The 20,707-nt window shown below is 36.3% G+C and overlaps 1 protein-coding gene across 1 annotated transcript in view; it reads left to right on the top strand.

Moving 5' to 3' along the window:
* Positions 1-20,707, top strand: part of PARD3 (par-3 family cell polarity regulator) — a 424,369-nt gene that overhangs the window by 222,760 nt on the left and 180,902 nt on the right. The window contains exons 11-14 of the mRNA XM_085301416.1: positions 378-506; positions 4,333-4,371; positions 17,190-17,378; positions 17,858-18,028. Coding sequence (XP_085157542.1) covers positions 378-506; positions 4,333-4,371; positions 17,190-17,378; positions 17,858-18,028 — 528 coding nt within the window. The remainder of the gene's footprint in view (positions 1-377; positions 507-4,332; positions 4,372-17,189; positions 17,379-17,857; positions 18,029-20,707) is intronic.

The raw sequence follows: 20,707 nt of genomic DNA, 5'->3' as shown, positions 1-20,707 counted from the left end.
TGTATGTGTGAATAGAGAGAAAACAGCAGTAAAATACAGCAAATCGAATGACCTTGTTCAACAAAACAGCTTAGGTTTTTTGGCTRTTCTTTAGCAACTATTATTATTCAGATTTGTGAAAAGTTTCAAGGCAAAGGTCTATTTTTCTGTTTCTGAACATCATAAAACTAAGGTTTTAGTTTAATTCAGACCAGAGATTCACATTAAGCTACAAATTCTATTAAACAGAAGCTATACTCAGCCAATGAGCAATTTGCTTCAATGAGCTTTTCTTTTTAATATAGTCCTCTATGATTCACATGAATTCCCCATATGAGTTTCTAATATTTTTTCCCATTTTAGAAACTTAGCAATTTCTAATATTTCCTTTGGCACAGGTAAATGGAGTTGATTTAACAGGAAAAACTCARGAGGAAGTTGTGTCCTTGCTCAGAAGCACCAAGATGGGAGGGACCGTCAGCCTCCTGATTTTTCGACAGGAAGAAACATTCCATCCAAGGGAACTGGTGCGTAAAGTAGAGAGCAGCTAAGAGATTTAGGTGGTTGTGAGCAAATGATTTGATCTTGTCACCTGCTAGTAAATGTGCATGGCCAGAACTGAATATGAGAAAACAAATTGCTATTTTGCTTTATTTAGAACATTCTACGTGAATGCTTTTTATTCTCTTTGAGATTTGGTAAAGAATTAAATATTTGTTAAAAATATATGAGAGAGAGTTTTAAAATAAGTCTGAATTTATTTTGAGTGAAAAAGCTTATTATAGAAGAAGATATTTGATGGACTTTGAATACATGCAGACATGTAGATTATTTCATATCTTTCACATGGACAAATCTATATTTGTAAGCTTGCCATTTGTCCCACTACCTGCTCACCAAAATGTTTTAGAGCTTTTACTCTTATGCCAAAATAGGATATGTGAATAACTTACTATGACAAAGTGGAATATACAAGAAATAATAGTTCTTGTTTGAATATAAATGCAATCTCTCTATGGAATGGAAACCCTGCAGTTATTAATTTAGCAGGATAATTCAGAGAATGTTTCTGAGGAATTTACATGAAATGGAAAAAAATGATGTTTCATACTGTACCCGTTCCGCTTGCCTAGTGTATACAGATATTTCCCTGATAATTATTCAAGATAATTTCTGTTATGAAAAGGTAGACTGTGAATGTAGCAGTCTTACTTTGTTCTGTATTCCATTAAACTGCTGGAGTTATTTATTATTTGTATTATCWTAGCTATATATAGCTCTAAAATAAATTATTTGGCTGCATTATTGTGAGAAGATAGACAAATATAAGTGACAGTGTGATGAATAGATTGCTTCGTTTTTCTTTTGGATTCATGTTATTTTGARTGCAAAAAGAATGATTTTTTGTTTGAATATTTCAAGATAGTTAACATTAGCTTTTATTTTTCATAACTGCAATTAAACCTTTTAAGTCTAAGTGACAGGGAGTGCTGCGAATGAACTGCACGTTTAGCTTAATGCTCTTGGAACATGACTTCAAGTATTGATACATTTAAGTGAAAGTTGTCATCAAATGAAGAGAAATGAACAATTTGAAGTCATATTATGCCTTATCTTAAGGCTGGAACTGTGAAAGCAATCTGTTTATAAGTTCCTATGATGTAATTTTCACAGTATTGRTATCTTACATAAAGGTGAATGAAAATGCTTTTTAAGTTTTCTAAATAAACTTAGAAGTAAGAAAATGTCTTAATTTTGTGTATATTATTTCTACATTAATATGAGGAAGTTAAAATGCAGAATTTATACAGTATTTTGTACTAATATCTTCTGAACARTGATATGACATGAATCCAGAATAGATTTCACTGTAATAATACTGGATTTAATTTTAGAAAAGAGTAGCAAATCAACCCCTTTAAATGAGTTTAACCTCAGTAGCCTYCCTGCTGCTGCTCAGGTGATACTCTCTCAGTCGTTTTGGCAAACATGAGTATAGGGAAGCTGGCTCTCATCTTGTCTGTGTCAGGTGGTAGGAGGGCTCTCCACTGTGCAATCCAAGGGCCAGATCTGAACTGCTGTAAATTGCTATAGCTCCAGCTGAACAATTACTTTGTGAGGATCTGACAGTCTACGTGTGTGATGATCCTCTGTTGCATAAGGGTCTGTTTGCATTTTGACGTAAGGAAATGCTAGGGCTGCTCTGCTGACAGCTGTCAAAGAGCAGGAGCAGAAGTGCTGGGGAAACTGTTGAACTGAAACCCAATGCAAGGGCTGTTCTTTCTTCTCTGCTAAGAAATAATCCAAAAAAACCCTGTCTCTTCAGCTAGTTCCTTTCATTGTCTTTAATTAGTTTTATGTTTAAAAAACAGATTGGAGGAGGGAGGGAAATGCTCYGCAATCCTGTCAGTACAATTTTGTCACAACTTTGTACAAACTTTCTCTGGCCACTTAGTAACAATTTGGCTTTGCTTCCTTCCCCTATGTCTGTCATATTTTCTATATTTGAATGCTTAAATATTCTGTGTCTCAGAAACCATATCCATATAATAATCCTATCTGATATTATTCACTTGGTAAAGTGCAGGACTTCATATTCCCATCAGAGGAGCATTCAGTATTAAGACCATTTACATTTGCCCACATTTGTGTAGTTAGTAATCCCCATAACAGAGATGTTTAGATTTTATGTTTTGGGTTACGGCTTGCTGAATGACTTTGGAAAARTTATTTATCCTTGGTTTTCTTCATAACTAAAATGAAGATGATAAACGTTCAGGGAAGTTGTGAAGTTTACTGTCTTTGATGTATGTTGACATTATCATCTGGAAAGGATCTATGAAAGTGTGTAGTTGTAGACAAAACTTAAGGGAATGTTAACCTGAGCCCATTTGGGTTGGTATGGGGTCTTTGTAGTTCGTGTTGTCAGGTTAGAGTGTGTGCAAGAAAGAATCAAAATTCAGTGCAGCAGCTTCTATGCTACAGGTCATGGTAAAAGTGAAAAAAGTGTGGACACAGGGAGTAAAATAATTGGCAGGATTCAACTCTAACAAGAGAGCTCTGCAGGAATGATTATGCTTCTCCAGAATACCAGGCATTTTATTGCTTCCAGTGTTACCTTATGCCAAAAAGTTAATGCATTGGGGTTTGTCCTCATCAGTATGAGGAGTGAATTGTTTCTTAAAAATCCTTCCCTGTCTCCTTTATGAAAGGAATGAGAATCACTCACATGGATTTTCAAGCATAACTTACTGTTTATTCTGGATTTTCATAGAACCTGATAGTGACTATGTGAATCCACTAAAAGGGTTGACTCAAATTTTTAGCTTTTGAGCTAATTTCACAATATCACCAAACAGAAATGTGCTTATAGATTTAGTGTCTCCTTTTGCATATAAGTTAATATGTCCGATTTTACATGTAGGTCTTTTATATGTTCCTGGCAGTTGACTTCTTCATCTTTTACTGGTACTTGGCTTTAGATTAAAGCTAACTAGATGTTTGTGTTACTGCTTTAGCACGACACTTCTGTGCTTAATTGTAATCTGCTGCAAAACAGCCCATAGCAGAAAAAGTTCAATAAACTCTGGGTTCTAATTTTGGCCTAGTGGAAGGGGAAGAAATTGCTGACTTAGCCCCAAAGTGGTCATCCGACTAGCAGCAGGGTGGCTCCTGGGTGTCCAAAGGGGATTTAATATGGGTTGACCTGAGCTTGGAAGAACAATTGATCCTCACATGTCTTCAGACACAGGGGACACAGAAAGGTTTTCCAGGGATATCCTTATGTTCCTTGAGACACAACTGAGGAATGCAGGGTACAAGAGAGTCCTAGCTGTGACAGCCTGAAAGCATCCCCCTGTCCTGGGACATCAGGTTTTGGTTCTTCTGGTTCATCCAAACAAACTCAGAAGGGGAATCCCTAAAATGAGAATGGGGTTTTTTTTGAAGATAAGTACTTGTTTAAAATATTTGGGAAGGTTCACCTGGACTGCTGAGATCATTCTTTGAATACTTCAAAGCAAAAGGGAAAGGCCAGAGGAGAACATCYATGAACAAGATCTTTCCACCAGCTAGAAAATGGTGTAAGCAGTTTTGGTCCTTCCTTGGTCAGATAGCCACCACCCTTGTAACGAGATAAGTCAGGTGCTCTGGTCTAAGATTGCTGGAGATTATCTTTGTTCACCTCTCATTTAGTGCTAATTTAGAGAGGTTTAGATCAGGGAGTGTAACTAGCTCCCTTCATTCTTCTGTTGCCCCTTCACATCAGAATTAGAGCACTCTGTAATCCCCCGCTAATAGATAGTGTATGTCGTATGTAGCCGTGTTCTTATTTATTCTTTTTACTTCCTTTAGAATGCAGAACAAAGCCAGTCACAAATTCCAAAGGAAACGGTAAGAGCTTTGTCTTTTCCATACTGGAAGACTCCCAAATGTTTTAAAATGATATGGCACTTCTCCATCAAAATCTCACAGATCCTCCATTCGCATTATATACTGTAGATGGCTCTCTCTAGCTTTACACTTTAAATGTATGTTTTATGTAATTTCAAATACGTTTAGAATATTACGTAAAATTCAAATATATGTTTGTTCAAATGGTATTTGAAATTACATCTTTTATACATAATTAAAGGCTAAAAGTTGGAAAGATAACGGTAGACTCTTAGTTTGTGGTACTTTTTGAAGCTAATTGTTTAAACCATGATTATATGAGTGAAACCTGAGATACAAACACACAAAAGTTAGGCAGTTTGGGGTTAAATCTACCATTGCATCCTCATAGCAAACCATTGTCTGTTGTTAGTTATTTTTAGAAACTATGGAGAGGTAGTATCAAGTTTAACCCTTTGCAGATTGTAGCAGGTTTGTATGTGATGAGTCGGTGTATTGAGGTTTATATAACTCACTTAATTCATTGGGACAGGGCCGGTCTTAATACAGGTAATACTAATATAAGTTTACAAAAATACAAGATTTATTTTATGAGATATCAACAGAGGATATTAGAATAACATATCACCTTATATATGTACTCTTAGTTAAAAATATACAAGAAGATCCCTTCAGTTGCATAACTATTTCAAAGTTAAATAATTAATTAGATTATGTAGAAATTAAGCAGAATCGTGCTGTGATTTGAAATTAATTTAAAAAGCTTCTGAAAAACAGAAAAAAATACTATTCTAGATGACTCAGAATGCCTTTCTAGCAATGGTGAGAAAGTATTTGAGGTAAAAATACAAGGAAGACTAGCTAAAGAGATGTTTTAAGAGTCACCTTGCATGACGCTTGCAGAGCACGTTGCCTGACTCTGTTAATGTTTCAGAGGGTGGAATGCAACTGCTAAAACTGGARTTGGGGTAAGAGGTAGCAATATTCACTTTTGTCCTTCCATCTTTGTGTCCTCGTACAGCTTCTTGTCTGAAAATCATCTGCCTAAGAGTTCTGCATCCTTGTAGGTGTATCATTGTTTCAAACGTGCCTCACGATATCTTTTTAAACACAATTCTTCAGTGCTTGCATGTTTTTATCTTCATGTTCTCTTACTAAGCACTGCTGATATGTGGGGAGACCAAAGATCAAAGCCCAGGACAGCATTTCCGCCTGTAACTGAACACAATCAAAAATAATTGGTGGGCACGGTCATACCAAAGTGTCCTGKTTTTTGGAGATAAGTTGAAGTTCTGCCCCAAAGCCTCACTAAGATTAGGCTGGTTGCCTTGAGGGGTATTTATATAAAGCATTCACTCTCCTGCTGCAAAGTTAATGACTTTGTAACAAAGTCCATAGAGAAATCCTTTCTCTACCTCTTTTTGGACCCACCCCCTGACTTCATCTAAGAAAAATCCAAAAAGAAATGAGGATCTCTCCTTTGTTCTTTTTAGATGTGACCYATAACTTGTTTGTTAACCAGGGGTTAAGCTAAAGGGACAGGGAGTGTGTGACTGGTAMGGTATTTCTGAAAAGCTGTGCTTGAACCAGCCAGACAGCAAGCAAGCCTTAAAAATAAGGAAGTGAATTGGGAAGCCTGTGGAGACATCCTTGGGTAGTGCAGGAATAAAACTAGAATGTTGATCAAAGTTTTGCATAATGCACTGTTTTTTTCATTCAGTATAGTTTTTTAGATTTATTTATTTGAAAGCTCAAAGCAACAGTGATCGATAGTAGGAGTAATAGGTCTCTTTAAATGTACCTACTCCTAAGTGGTAAAAAAAATGGACTAAATCTGAAAGATGTCAGTGGGAATTTATAAGCCACAATGATTTTGCACTTACCTCTGTTCTTCCAATCTTCTTTACTTTGGATAAGTGTTATACTGCAGTTCTACAGAACTAATTTTTCTTAGCAGCGGATTAATAATACAGTCACACACTTGCGGGTTTTTTTGGCTTGTTTTTAGAAGTATTTTTCRTTGCTTTCCCTTATTCTCCTTGGTTCTGTCTCAGTCCCTGTTTATTCTTCCTCTACTTTTCAGTCTTTGAGATTTCTAATCTTGCAATTTCTATTTCTGTGTCTGCTCTGATCTTCATGCTGTTAGTTGTGAGTTTTTAGTCTCCAAGTGTCAAAGACTTGATAGCAGAAAACAAAGCAAGAAAAAGCAATGAAAGCAGTGAATTTTCAGGAGCTAGAGAAATGAGAGAAAGGTTAAGTACAAAAATCTGTTAGTCTGTTTTTAATTTAAATGCAAAATGGCTGTAGTTTTACATTGTCTTTTTGAGGAAATAGAAAAAAACAAATTTGAAACTAAAAAAGAAAAAAAAATCCTGAAAATCAGAAGCTTGAAATAAATTTATATGTAGAACCTAAAAACACAAGCTCTCATTTATGAATTCATTGTTAACATTCAGGGTTTACACTCATGAAACTATTTGTTTCAAATAATAGACACAAGTATGGCACTTGAATGCATTCACAACCTTCGTACATTTAAATAAAAGAAAACAATGAAAATTATTTTTTCTTCAATTTATCTGTGGTCTGAATTTGTGAGACAGARTTCTTTCCTAATACCTATCCAGGAAAGGATATGATTCTGTATTTAAATTTTGCACACTTTCGCAGAATACAGATTCTCATTTTCTCATTCATGAACTTCCATAAATGAGGAGTTTTCTTAACATGCTAACCTTGCAGAATTTAAGCTCTCTAGTAATCCATAAAGAATGCAAATTGCTAATGCATCTTCATCTCTATCCAATAACTGTGCCCTAGTGAAAACAGTACTGATGTTTTTACCTGCTATTTTGCTGATGAGTGGAACAATCAGTTTATTCCTGATGCATGTAAGTCTCCTGTATCTCTTTTGAAAGCTTTGTTTCATCCAGCCACTACGTTGTACAGTTTATATGGCTGATGATAAAATGGAACAGAAGCACCTATTTCTGAACATGGTGATTATTTGAAATGTAGAAGATTGACTGTAATATGAAAATTAGTAATTTATCATTATTACATTTCTGTTTCTAAGCATAATTATCTTAATCTTGTTATGGAGCATTGAAATGAACTGTTTWTGCTATGTAAAACATCTGTCAATTAATTTTTCCCCATACTCTTTCAAAGTCGATAGTGTTTCAGTAATATTTTGCTTTTGCAATTGTCTTTCACTGTTTATTTCAGAATCCAAACCAGCAAATTTACTTGCGTGTAAGCATAGGACTAGAAAAATAATAATCATCACATGTATGTGTGTATACACACACATACAGACATGCATACACCCGCACGCACACACAAGTATATGTAAGTATTTTCTAGGGAGTGTTCCTATTGGTRAAAAGACATTAAAAGCTAGAATTCAGGGCTCCATTTCATGAATGTTACTCTGCAGSGTGGGAAAACTTCAGTTTTCTGTTCCCATTTGTTCTTCTGTCAAATTGCTGTAAGCGAGCAAGATGGTATGAATTTTAGTGAGTGCAGTATTTGTAACAGTAGCGTAACAAGAATGATTGGAGWGTTGGACCAGTTTAAGAATGTATAGCAGTCCTTATTGTAAATGGGTTACAATGAAGACATCCAGTGACTTTTCATTTTCCTCTGAACTTGTGCGACTCATACTTTTATTATTTGAATCTCATTTTAATTACCATCTCTTATCAGAACCCAAGGATAATACCTGCTAAAGCTGTCAGCGCTTTTGAGTTCAATTGTCCTCGATTTTTTTGCATTATTTTGAGTAAATCAGCTATACTTTTTTATGCAAGAATTCACCAACTCTTAGTGTAGGGTGATAATTTTGCCTTATTCAGAGGCATTTTGTAAGAATTAATGCATAATTATTTTGTACACTGTTGTACGCAAATGTTTTTATRCACTGTAAAGATGAGAGATCTATTACCAAATATCTAGAAAGACTTAATTTGTTTTGATTAATGGACAGAAAATTCTTGGAATYTAGTTTGGAAAAAAACACTAGCAGAGTTCAGCTTTTTCTTCTTTTTTAATTATAAAATTATAATCCTTTTAGTGATATATTTTAAGATGGTAGTTGTGTTCATAGGGGGATGGCTTTTTCTCTTCTAATGGAAAACTGTTTGCATTATTCYAAAATATGTTGTCACTGGATATGTATTCATAGCTATTTTTCAAAGGCTGTAAGTATAGGTTATCGTGACTTCATATTTAGGTAATGTCATGCAAATTCTACTGATACAGGCATTCTGTATCATTCAGTTGATACGCCACGTTTTCACAAGGAACYTTCTTTGAAAAACAGTTTAGAGTTTTGCCTACTTCCATTGCTAACGTAGGTGATCCAGATGCCTACAGACCGAGCTGAGGTGGTACCTTGACTAATACCAGCCCGTAAGTGTCCACCAAAAGCAGTGCTGATATCATTTAGAGCAGAAAGTTTACCACACGAGCAGAGCTTTGGCTKATGATGGAGCTGATGCTGTTATTTCCTCCGTGATGTTTGGGAGTACTGCGAATGATTCCTTCTGATTATTTTTCCTCCTTTTATCCTCTAATATTATGGGACATGAGAGCAATGACAGTGTTTCCACAGCCTTTTCAGTGCCATTTTGAGTGTTTTCAGATTATGTTTTTAATATGGTTATGATACAAAAAACAAATCACTGGCAAAAAGAAATAAAGAATAAGAGACTATGTAATCTTCTGCAGGATGCTGTTCTTTTTAGAGTCTTTTACCAGCAGAGGTATTGTATTATTGAAAAGCTTGTTCTAGGGCATTAATGAGCAGAGCTGAGACAATAATCCGTAGTGAATAATTAATACAGGAGTTGAGTGACTCTGTTTTTAAATCCTCTTTGAGTAGCTCAAATTTCCTGCAGTGTTTGGGGGTGATTCACAAAAGCACTGCGTGTGACACTGTGCTTGTGACTGCCCCATGGGCCGATAGTCTTGACTGTTGCCTGCAGGGGGTTGACCCGGRCCGCAGTGCGCCTGTGCCACGACCCATGACGTGGGGCTGAGTCAGTGCCGCACGCTGCTCCRAGCGAGCCGTGGGGCAGATTTAGCTGTTTTTGCAGCGCTTGCTCTGGTGGTGCTTGCTGGGCAGTCCCTAGTTTCATGGGAGCTGGTTTCAGTGTCCCTCCGTGGGGTTCTGAGTCAGACTTGCCTCAGTGACACCTCTGCAGAGTCATTCAGAAGCCAGACTGGTGTGGACATCTCTTATTCTACTTCCTACACACCAGCCTCACTTTTTTTGGATAATGAAGAGTTGACTGTGTAAGGTAAGAGCCTTAAATTCAAACAACAGATAAAGGATGTGAGATTAAAAGGGGCCCCCAAGTCCTGTGGTTGGTCACTGCTGGCACAGGCAATAGGATCATCACCTTCTTTCAAACACTTGGCCTAATACAAGTTCACGTTCAGAGCTCAGAGTTCACGTTGTTTGCTTAAAATCTTTATTTAAACCTCTGAAAATGCATTTGTTGTGTGCAAAGCTTGTTTTCTGCACTATTGGCTCTAGACCCTTGGTGTTAATTCTTTTGTGCTGTTAAATCCAGAAAAAATAGTGAGATGAACTGGTTTGCCTTGGTTGCCTGAAAGTCTGTAGCGGAATAAAACATAGGTCACTCCCAGAGTCCAAAACATGTATCACCTCATTTGGAGTGTGTTTCTTGTCATGGACTTTTACAAAGGCGTTATTTCTCTAGCAGCTTTGCTATTCTGGCTCACACTTCCSAAACACCCTGTATTTGTTTCTTTAGTCTTCAGCCACTGGGCCAATGAGAGAAGAAATATAAAGATTTTTAGGGAGCTGTCGTTAGCGTGATGGGTATTGAAGTTTTCCTTGAACAAGGAGGTTTGCTTGAACAAGGGACAGTTCAGAAAGATATAGATTTATAGACTTATTTGGTAGAGCCAACACCTGCTGTGAATTTAATTCCTAGGTTTTTATATCTTTACCCATCTCTAAAGAAATTAGGTTAGCATTACAATTGCATATTTATGTCGGAACGTACAGTAGGAACTCAAAGTCTGAGTTCAAACAACAGCGTGGAATAGGATATGTTAGCTTTAATAAATTATAGTCATTATGGTAACTGCAACTGACTATACACTGTATGAAATTCTAAAATATATAATAAAACATTTCAGTGGGCTGATTAGTTAAGTTTAAACAGAGAATTTTAACAGATTAAAACAGTATCTATAGCACCTGAGATCATAATGTTAGTATTAGGAAGAATAATGTTAATGTAGACAAGCAATGGCATTCCTGTATAGATAAATAACAAGCATGTGGAAATACTTAAACTTGGGCTTTTGCAAAGCTTTTGATTTTCATACTAAATGAAGATCATATGCTAGAATTTTTTTTCTTTGGAAAATATTATTTCCTAAAGATTTTTTTATCCATCAAAAAMATTAAATTGAAGACATTTCTGAATATGGATTATGTACTTTATATATTACATTAACTCCTCAAAATGGACATAACTGGAAATAAAGCAGGGCAGTTCTGCGGTGTTCCATGAACTAGCATTTCAGCATATAAATACGTTCCAAAGTTAATCCATGTATAATATGCAAATAACTTTTCCTTGGTGGGATTAAAATTAAAGCAGACCCACATTTCCCATAAAATCTCAGAATTCAAGTGTAGTTTTTGGTATTTAGCAGCTGCTGTTTGATTTGAACAAAAATGCAGTCTTTGCCAGATGCGACATATTAACTTGGCTGATATGAATATAATGAGTCTCAGTGTATACGTGCAAATAAGATTCATTAGTGTTTATCTAACATATGGGAGATATTAAAATACTTAACTTAGGAAGAGTTAGAAAAAGAAAATAAGCATAAGAGTTTCAGTTGTTTAGTTGACTTAAGCTTTATATCATTTTATAACAAGGTAAGTAGACACTTTAGGCCTTTATAATCTATAATTCAAAATGTGATTGATTAAAAATATTTTAAAAAGAGATAACAGGCCTTGCAGAGTTTCAGGAGGAAGCTCAGATGGAATGTGTGTGTCCCCATTAGGTCAGTAGGCAGACTTTGCTCTGCCGGCGGTCCAGTTTTAAGTCTGAATGAGCTGCTGTTACTATATTTATCTTTAATTCATAATTAAATTATKAATTTCATTCTATCCTGTATACGGCAGGATACACGAGCTTTCAGTTATTCCATCTCAGAAGAGGCCTCAGCTGAGAGGCTCTCAGGTTAGAGAGGTGTGTTATAGGCCACCTACAATGCTTTGTTTTCAGTGCCTCCATCAGTAATAACGTCTACATTTTTCAAGTACTAACTACCACCACCACCACCACTACCACCACCACCACCACCACCCTGCCATGAAACCATTGTTGACCAAGAGAAGCTGTTGCCTTGGTTCCTTCAAGCTGCTTGATTTACACGTTATACATGTGTATACATGCTAACATATGATAAAAGCGAGTGTCATCGTGTTTAGGTGTACTTTAGTTTAGAAGGCTACCCGACATGACCTCAATGTCACCTACCTAACTTGAAGAACAAAACAATCTGGATTGTCTCTGATGTGTAGAATGTCTTTGCCCAATACCTAATTAAAAGCCCCTTTCCCTTGTATGTATTACTTGTTTCAAAATAAAGCTTTTATTATATTGTAATAGTATTCAGATATATTTTATTGGTTTCCTGATGAAAAAGAGTTATGATTTCCTGGTACCATGGGTGCCTTGGGGTAGAGAAGAAAATAATGAATGCTGCATTAAAATCCTGTAAAGGTTGAAAATATCCTGGAAAATGCTGTGATTGTAAATTAGGATTCCCCATTTTTGGGATTAAGTGACTAAATCTGTGCTTTTGCATATTCCATTCCTTTCACTTAYACAGTCTACATTTCTTAGACCTGATGGGCTCTTACTTCCATGGGACTTCAAACTAACTTTCAAGAACTCTCAGATTTTCGATCCAGACAAATTTGAAAGCGAACACCTGTTTCTGAGGCAAAACATTGATAGGTTAACAAAATAATAATTAAATGGAGGCTAGGAACCTTATGTCTGTAGTATTAGGAGACCTGACACACATGATTTGGGAGCAGTTAAAATGTAGGTGGGGTCATCAGAGGTACTARTTAGGATTTATGCCATAGTTATACAATTTATCTCATGAATATCATCATTATAAAAGAAAGATGTGTGTGTATATATGTACATACATGTATGTGAGTACACAACAGCTATTTAAATGTTTTCATTTGTGTTGTGTACATCACTTAGAAATRCAGGTTGCCCTTTAAGTGTGAGGATGCAGAGCTTTATTGTTTGCCTCTATGAAGGAAATCAGCAGTGAACTGGATTTTTGCTTAGAGACTCCCATGATTAATTTATTTCTTTTCTTTCTCCATAATCATAAGGTAACTGCAGACAAGTTTGCATGACTTAATAGCTGCTGAGAAGACAGCATGCCTAAGCTTGCGCAGAGAATGAACTTGTCTGTAGAGAATGCAGCCAGATTTGTAGCTGCAGCAAGCCTCTTTGAAACCTTGTCCCGGYTTGATTGAAAATTGCCTCCCGCGTTAGGTGGGAGTAATTTTTTATGTTGTTAGGTTTCTTTTTCCACCCATCTCACGCTGCTTATTCATCAGATGAGGTTTTATAAAGGGAAGAAGTCCCAAGTAGGAAATTTCTTTATAGTATTTAAAACATAAAAGGATRAAGAAGAGATGCTGTTACTAGCATGATGAGATAGACTTATTGCACTGTTAGTGCCAAGGTCCATTTTAATGTTATTTTTTAATGTTGTTTATAAAATTAAATCAGGTTTTGCGATTATATCAGAAACCAACAGCATGTAGCAGAGAAAAATCCTCTGCTTCTGTTTATCTTAAGATTTGTTTAATCTCCATATATGTCTAAACACTACCATAAGTTTTCTCCGGTCAGGAAGTTTATCTTTGAATTTATACTATATGTTGCGTTTAAAAAGTGAAAACCTTATCTCAGATGTCATTTAGTATAAAGTGATGTTAAGTATGAATTTGAAGAAATTCACCTACATGTTTTATCACCAATTGAATTTTTATTACAAATTATATACTTGAGCAGCTTCATTCATTCAACTGAAGTCATTTCAGATGACCTTTTCCTCAGCGGACTCTGAGCAGAATATTGTTCTGCTGCTAATTGTTTTGGACACAGTGTGTGAAAAATCTTAAGGGAGTTGAATTTTGTTGAGGGTTCAAAGTACATAAACTTACTTGTGTGTTTATTACTGGTTGGTCAAAGTATATGAAGCAATAAATTTCTCCCACAGATAACTAATCATGAAAATAGTGTTGAGGTGATGAYTGACATAGTGAAGGAGTTATATCAAATATATTAAGATCAAATGGAAGTTACTGAAATTAGGAAGTGATTGTGTTTTCAGTTTAAAATTTTAAATGCTGCGTTTTAGGGTTTTTGCATTTTTATGGTGTTACGTGACTGTCTTATGGAGTTCATATAGTTTGCTGCATTTGGATTCTAAATATTCAGTATAATTTTAATGCAAATTTTACTTTTTTTATAGTAGTTTGTATTTAATTGAGTGGGAAGAATCACTGTACATGTGTTTCTGTACTGTTCAGTGCTTTGACTAACCATAGATGTTGTCAGTCTTAATACTACATATTTTTTTTATAACTTCGCTTCAAAGCGTCAGGCTGAAGTCTTGCTGTGCATCTCAGGATTTCTTGATGGGTGGAGTTAGATGGCAAGCTCTCTTGATCACTGTATATATACATTTTATTCCATGCTTTGTATGAAACGTATCTTCAAAACAGTGTATATACTAAGACCTTTTGTTGTGCCATGGCGTGGCACAAGTGTTACTCTTCTTTAGTATCTAGAGTCCTTAGCTCTTAATGGTTTGGTATTTTGGAATGTCACAGTTTTTGCTGAGTGTTCTTAGAAGAAATTGTGGATATCAAAAAGAAGCGTTTGTTCTCTTTCTCGCTCTCTCTTTTTAAAATCTACATTTAAGCATATGCTACAGATAGATGACACAAAGGTCGTAGAGGGTGGAAGGCTTCTCATGTCTCAAGCTGTAGAAATGGTGGCAGGACAAGCTGGCTCAGTTGAGAAAAGCTATCAATACCTAATGAAGCCCCTAAAGCAATCTAGCCTCAGACCAGTAATGCTAAATTTTTCTTTGGATGAATTGGGTAATTTTCTCATGGCTTCAGTATTGCCTTGTCTGTGCAGAGCGTGTTTGCTTCTCACTTCTTGCATGATCTACTCATTCTTATGCAGTTAGATACAGGGGAAGTTTGCTCCATGTTTAGGCCTTGAGTTTCACCCCCACACTCATGGGTCTGTAGTCCCGTATTAGTATTAGGTTGTTTCCTTGTTTAAGGATGTAGAAAATAAGCAAACAGAAAAATTACATTAAGAATAGTGTTGAGAGGCTTATGCAGCTCTTTGGTCTCTCTGAACAGAAGTAGCATACATCTTTGGGGAAGAAGAACATACGTCTTTGGGGATGCGTACCGAGATGGTCTTTCCAACTGACCCGTTTTTTTTTGTACAGAGGTGCACCAGACTACGCAGTGAAGCTGTTTAGTCCTCTGCACTAGGAAGGAGATCACTATGGCTGAAGTTCTGTATTTTTTAGAACATTAGAAAATACTGAGGGGGAGGAGAAAATTGTACATTTACAGTAACAGTAGTAAAGATAAATCCAATAAGCTTATGTGCTTCTTTAGATTACTCATATATCCTGTGTTGGATTTATCTCACTTTTGGCTCACAAGCTATTTTTATTATTACTTATCAAGGTAAATGAAAGTGATCAGTGTTATAGAAACTAAAAGGTAAAGTGCTTCTGTCTCAGCTGGTTCTGCAACCACCTGACAGAAGATGCACCTCATATGTATCCATGTATCTTGTAAATACTGCTCTTGTGACCCAAACAGGAAAATTAGGTTTAGAATTTTGCCATAATTAGCATATAGTTTGTCTTATTTTGTTCCAATGTTTTTCACCTGTTGTAGTGCACCTTTCCAGTCCTGGCAGCTGGCAGAGATAATGCTGATGTGCATGGTCAAGAGCTGGATCTGGATAATAGGATAAACTCATAAGCCAGCCTATGGCACTTGTTATTTAATTGATAAATTATTACACTTTGTTATAACTAAAAGATAGTTAGAGACAAGTGGAGATAGTTCCCCTTGTCTAATGCAAGGGGAACAGCTGGTGAACTCGTTAAGGTTCACACTTTTAACCTATCGGGAAAAGCAGAGCTCTAGGTTTCGTCCCTCAGCTCTTCCAGTTCTCTCAGGAGTCTGACTTTCTTCCCATAGGACATTTTCGCATTGTGTTTCTAAGTCAATGGTGAAAAAACTAACATGCATGTGCCCAAATTGATAATCTCAGCTTTCTGTACTCCACATGGCTTTCACATCTGTCTTAGCAGTAGTCTGTGTTTAGATTTCCGAAGAGCCAGTAAGCTTTGGATTTCCTCGGGTCTTAAGAAACAGTGAAGAAGAAGAAACAGTGACTGCTTTGCAGACACAAGTTAACCTCTGATGCATCTTGCCTTGTTCCAAGTGTCTGGGAGTAAGAAAGAAATAGGAGGATCAAGGTTTGGGAATAGATGAGGGCGATGTGGGGAAAGTAGATACAAGAACAGTATTGGTAAGGGTGGTGACGTATTTGCTAACATGAAAAGAATTGGCAGGATTAATTCTTCCAGAGAGGAACTGCTGACTGTTGGACATTAGGTTGCACATTCTGGTGGACTTCATCTTACTATTTCCCTCACATGGGTGAGAAAAAAAGCAACACATTCAAGCTGATGAGTCTTTCTGGAGTCTAGAGACTGGGCCCTGCTGCAGAGAGCTGCCTCTCAGAGGGAATGCCGCTCCCTTTTCATGTCCATCCTGTTGGTCGCAGTCCTTCAGTACAAGCGCTGCTCCTCAGGGGCTGTCCGCTGTCTTTCCTGGGTGCTGTGCCTRTGCCTGCTGCCACCACGTGCACCTACAGCTCTGTCGTTGCACCCCAGGGGCCAGCTCCAGCCGTGCTCACCTGGAAGGGTCACGCTGAGCAGCTGCTYATCAGGGAGGCTGGCTTGGCTGGGACAGTAATTCCAGGTTTTCAAAACCAGCCACGCTAAAAATGAGTGAGAAGGCTAGGGAATGTATGCTGAAGAACTGGAGATGTGGGTAAGAGGACAAAGGTGAAGGGCAGAGTCAGAAATCACAGGGAAATTGGCACTCAGAAGTGGATCTGATAGTGAGCTTGGCATTGGCAGAGAGATGTGCTGTTGCTGATCTCAGCTGTATAATTTTCTGTTTTTCCAGACACAGCTAGTTCCAAACAAAATGAGGTGAATGAGTAATTTTCAGATTCATTTTCCTTGTGCTTACTTCTCCCTGTGCTCACAAAGATACCATAGATGCTGCTGCTTATATTTTAAAGGTTCTACAGGTTTGCAAATAAGAAAATATTTCTGATATACCTTTTCTTTTTGGCCCTTGAGCTAGCATACATGTGAATTGGTATTAATGGCACATTCAGTAATGACACGTTTCAATTATTTTACTAGACAGAAGCATTTAGACACAAACACAAGATATTCCTGAATCTAGGCATCAGATGGAGGTGACTGCACATACACTATTTGTCTGTGGTTCTTTAGATAATTACTGTGGAAAGGATTGTGGCATTATAGCGAAAGCGGTTTTTTGTTTGTTTTTTAGTGCTAATAACTGTGGAGGGAAGAGAATTCCCAAAGAGAAATACTAGTCTATAATTCCATGTTAATCTTCCCAACAGAAAGCAGAAGAAGAGGAGCTTGTTCTTACACCTGATGGCACGAGGGAATTCCTGACATTTGAAGTTCCACTTAATGACTCTGGATCAGCTGGACTTGGCGTGAGTGTCAAAGGTAACCGGTCAAAAGAAAACCATGCAGATTTAGGAATCTTCGTCAAGTCCATTATTAATGGTGGAGCAGCATCTAAGGTAAGAAGGAACCTCTGTGCACCTTTATCTTCCTCTATTTTCTGTAATTTAGGCTGTTTTGAAAGTAACTGTAGATTCAAGAAGAATGAGATTGTTCTGTAACTAGCTTTTTCTAATTTTACGATCAGAGGCAACATTCGCATTTCTCTATAGATTCTCATATTTGTGTGTATTTGAACAGCCTTTAAAGATTCTCAGGAAGGAAATGGGCAATCTCTGGTACAGTTCAATTAACAAGCTTTTTGTGTAAACAGATTATGATAATGACTTGAAGTGCAAGTCTATAAATGATTGGAATAGACACTTCCTAAAGTGGTTGCATAGAAACTATTATACCACTGTTCACTTGGCCAAAACTATTAGGTCTAAGTAAGTTTGATTAGTTTAATTTGTTTATTTATTTATTTATTGCTCTTTTCTGCAGACTAAACTTCTTTCATAGTGTTTTGTACAACTGGTCATAATCTTTCCTTTTCCAGGATGGCAGGCTTCGAGTGAATGATCAACTAATAGCGGTGAATGGAGAATCGTTATTGGGCAAAACAAATCAAGATGCTATGGAAACTCTAAGGCGGTCCATGTCCACTGAAGGAAACAAACGAGGGATGATTCAGCTTATTGTGGCCAGGCGAATAAGTAAATGCAATGAGGTAATATATTTTTGATATCAGGATTGGGAGTTTAAGTTTCTTCTAAGACATTTATGTTTACAGGAAATGTCATGTGTCATTTGAGACTAGGAAAACAATATTTAAGAAGCTAAAGAAAGAGGGAATTACAAAATTATCTGAATTTCAGTTCTACACATGCTAACCTTACTATCAGGTCAATAAAGATTTTCTTTGAGTATTTTCAGAGTAAAAGGAAACACTGAATAAAACTGTATTTATTTTGTAATTGGATCACACCGTTTATGTAATTTTTGTTCTTTAGAGGTTTTTTTTATATAGGTCCACTGAATCTTTCTTTTGTAGATTTAGTGTAAGCTGACTTGCTAGTTTATCATGTTCAGTTTTTTTTAACTAACAGTAGAACTGTTACATTTTGTTATGTTTTATGTAAGCAATTAAATGTCCAACTTAAAAATTCTGAAAAACTTAAGGCAAATAGTTCTGTTGTTATATGGGATTTAAAATACGTTGTGTCTTGGCCTTCATTTCAAGGAAATATGAAAAACTAACTGCAGGGCCAACTGCTGAAAATAAGTGCAATTTTTTTTTCTGTTACTATCTGTGGCTTCCATCTCCTCCACTGCTGTGTTAGTGTGTGGATGTTTTGAAACGTTTTCATGATTCCAAATAGTTTATCTTCTAGATTAATGTAAATAATGCTATCTAGTAGAAATATGGACATACGATGCTGAGGAGGATTGCAGATACAGCATTAGACTTCACAATGATTTTGACAAATTGGAGAAATAGACTGAGATAAATAGAGTATAGATGAATGGGGGAGTTAGGGAAGCATCTGTTCTTAAGGCATCTAAAAGTCATTCTTTCATTCTTGTTAACATTGGTAAGGTCTTACCTGGAATGTTATTTCTTGAGCATCATGCTTCAAGAAAGATGTGGACAAATTGGTTTAGTACTCTTGATCCTGCCTAGGCATCTTTCTAGAGAATAGGTTATTTCTTAATGTATAAAATTGATCTGAAAAAAATTCCACTTCATAGTATATCATAAAATCATATTTCAAAAAGACACTAATTTCTCTATATTTAGCATCTTTTGGTCAACTGCTGGTTGCTTTAATACATATATATGTTTAAATAGCAATGCTAGAAAGCTAGCTTGGATGCACACCGTTTCTCACTTAATGTTGAAGGAATTTGGACTTTTTTATATTGGTAATGACCTGTTTTAGCTAGAATTCTGAACTTGGACTCTAGACAACTCAGACTGCTCTTYGCGGAATGTTGCTTGTTCCTACCCAATTTCAGATGTATTTTATATCTTTCTACATAGAAAGTATGGAGTGTTTTAGGTTATTTTTGTGTTTAGTATTTTTTTTTTCAGAAAGGATGATATGGAAGAAGTTCACTCTTTTCTTAATGAAAATCTATAAATGTATCAGGACAGTGTTTATAAACATAATGGAGCAAATCCAGCAATGATGAACCAAAAGTGCATTGCTCCTTAAATGCAACAGAATTTATGCTCACTCATATTAAGAACAGTTTGATGCCCTGCATCTGTTTGACATTCACCAGTTTATTTTGTGAAAATAACATCGCAGAAATGGCACATCTCAGTCTACAATATATATGCATCAAAACATAAAAAAACAATGTTAGAACCATATTTAGATACACTGAAATGTATCTGTAGAGGCTACGAGGTGATGGGGGTAAGAATTGTGTCCTATGGTCTTGCTTTACCATTTCTTGTGGATTTTTCCAACTCCTTAATAAGCTAGTGGGATGAGCCATAATGGTCTGGGAAAGTGGTGATAGGCAATTATTGGTGCAGTGATTGGCTTTTAATTTCCAGTTTTCTATTAATTTATGTAAGTATTTTTTCTCAGGAATTCTTACTTTCACCACATTCAGATGAGGGAAATATGATGACAGTAGTTTTTGCATGTATTAATATGATGAAAACAAAACTTGTATGAGCATAAAGCTATTTACACACTGAACTAGATAAATTCAAGCTTGTTTTCTGAAAGTCTTGCAATGACCAGACTTCAGCAAAAGGAAAAAGGGAGAGAGAACTTTTTTGTGACAGTTTGCAAGTAAGCCCTAGTTACTTGTTCAGGATTTAGAGGAATTTAAACACTAGGTATGATTAATCAGATATAATATTGATAAGTTTGGAGAGTATTATTTATGCATGTTACATGTCTATAATATATGAGTAATCCAGGCAGTTTAAAACCCTAAGTCATGGATACATGGATTGAGAACCAGCTTGAGGGCAGCATTGTACGACTGCAAATTATAGTGGCATTTACTTTCCTTAGGAGCATCAGCTTTGGGCATGTCCAGCTGCCTGAACTATGTTATGCTTAATTCAGCAATTTAGATTACTTCGTACTCTGGTACTAGAAGATTCCTGTAGCTGCCGCCTGAGTAGTCTACAGTCTCATCAGAGTTGCTTATTTATTAGAACACAAAATAAACACCATCTGAGAGGCTGTAAACTTAGGAGCTAACAGGCTAGAAAGAGAAGCGTTGTAACGACAGACCCTGTTTTGATAAATGGTGCATTTTACCAGCACGTTCCCCAGAACTGGGGTTTTGCTGGTTTTGCTCAAAGACAAAGAAATGTTTACCTTTTGACAAAGTCTGTATTTTCCCTGATATTTTCCATGCTTTTTTTTTTTTTTTT

The sequence above is a fragment of the Rhea americana genome, unplaced genomic scaffold (assembly GCF_003343005.1).
Source record: "Rhea americana isolate MKP2758 unplaced genomic scaffold, rheAme1 scaffold_176, whole genome shotgun sequence".
NCBI lineage: Eukaryota > Metazoa > Chordata > Aves > Rheiformes > Rheidae > Rhea > Rhea americana.
This window is presented reverse-complemented; position numbering and strand designations above follow the sequence as displayed.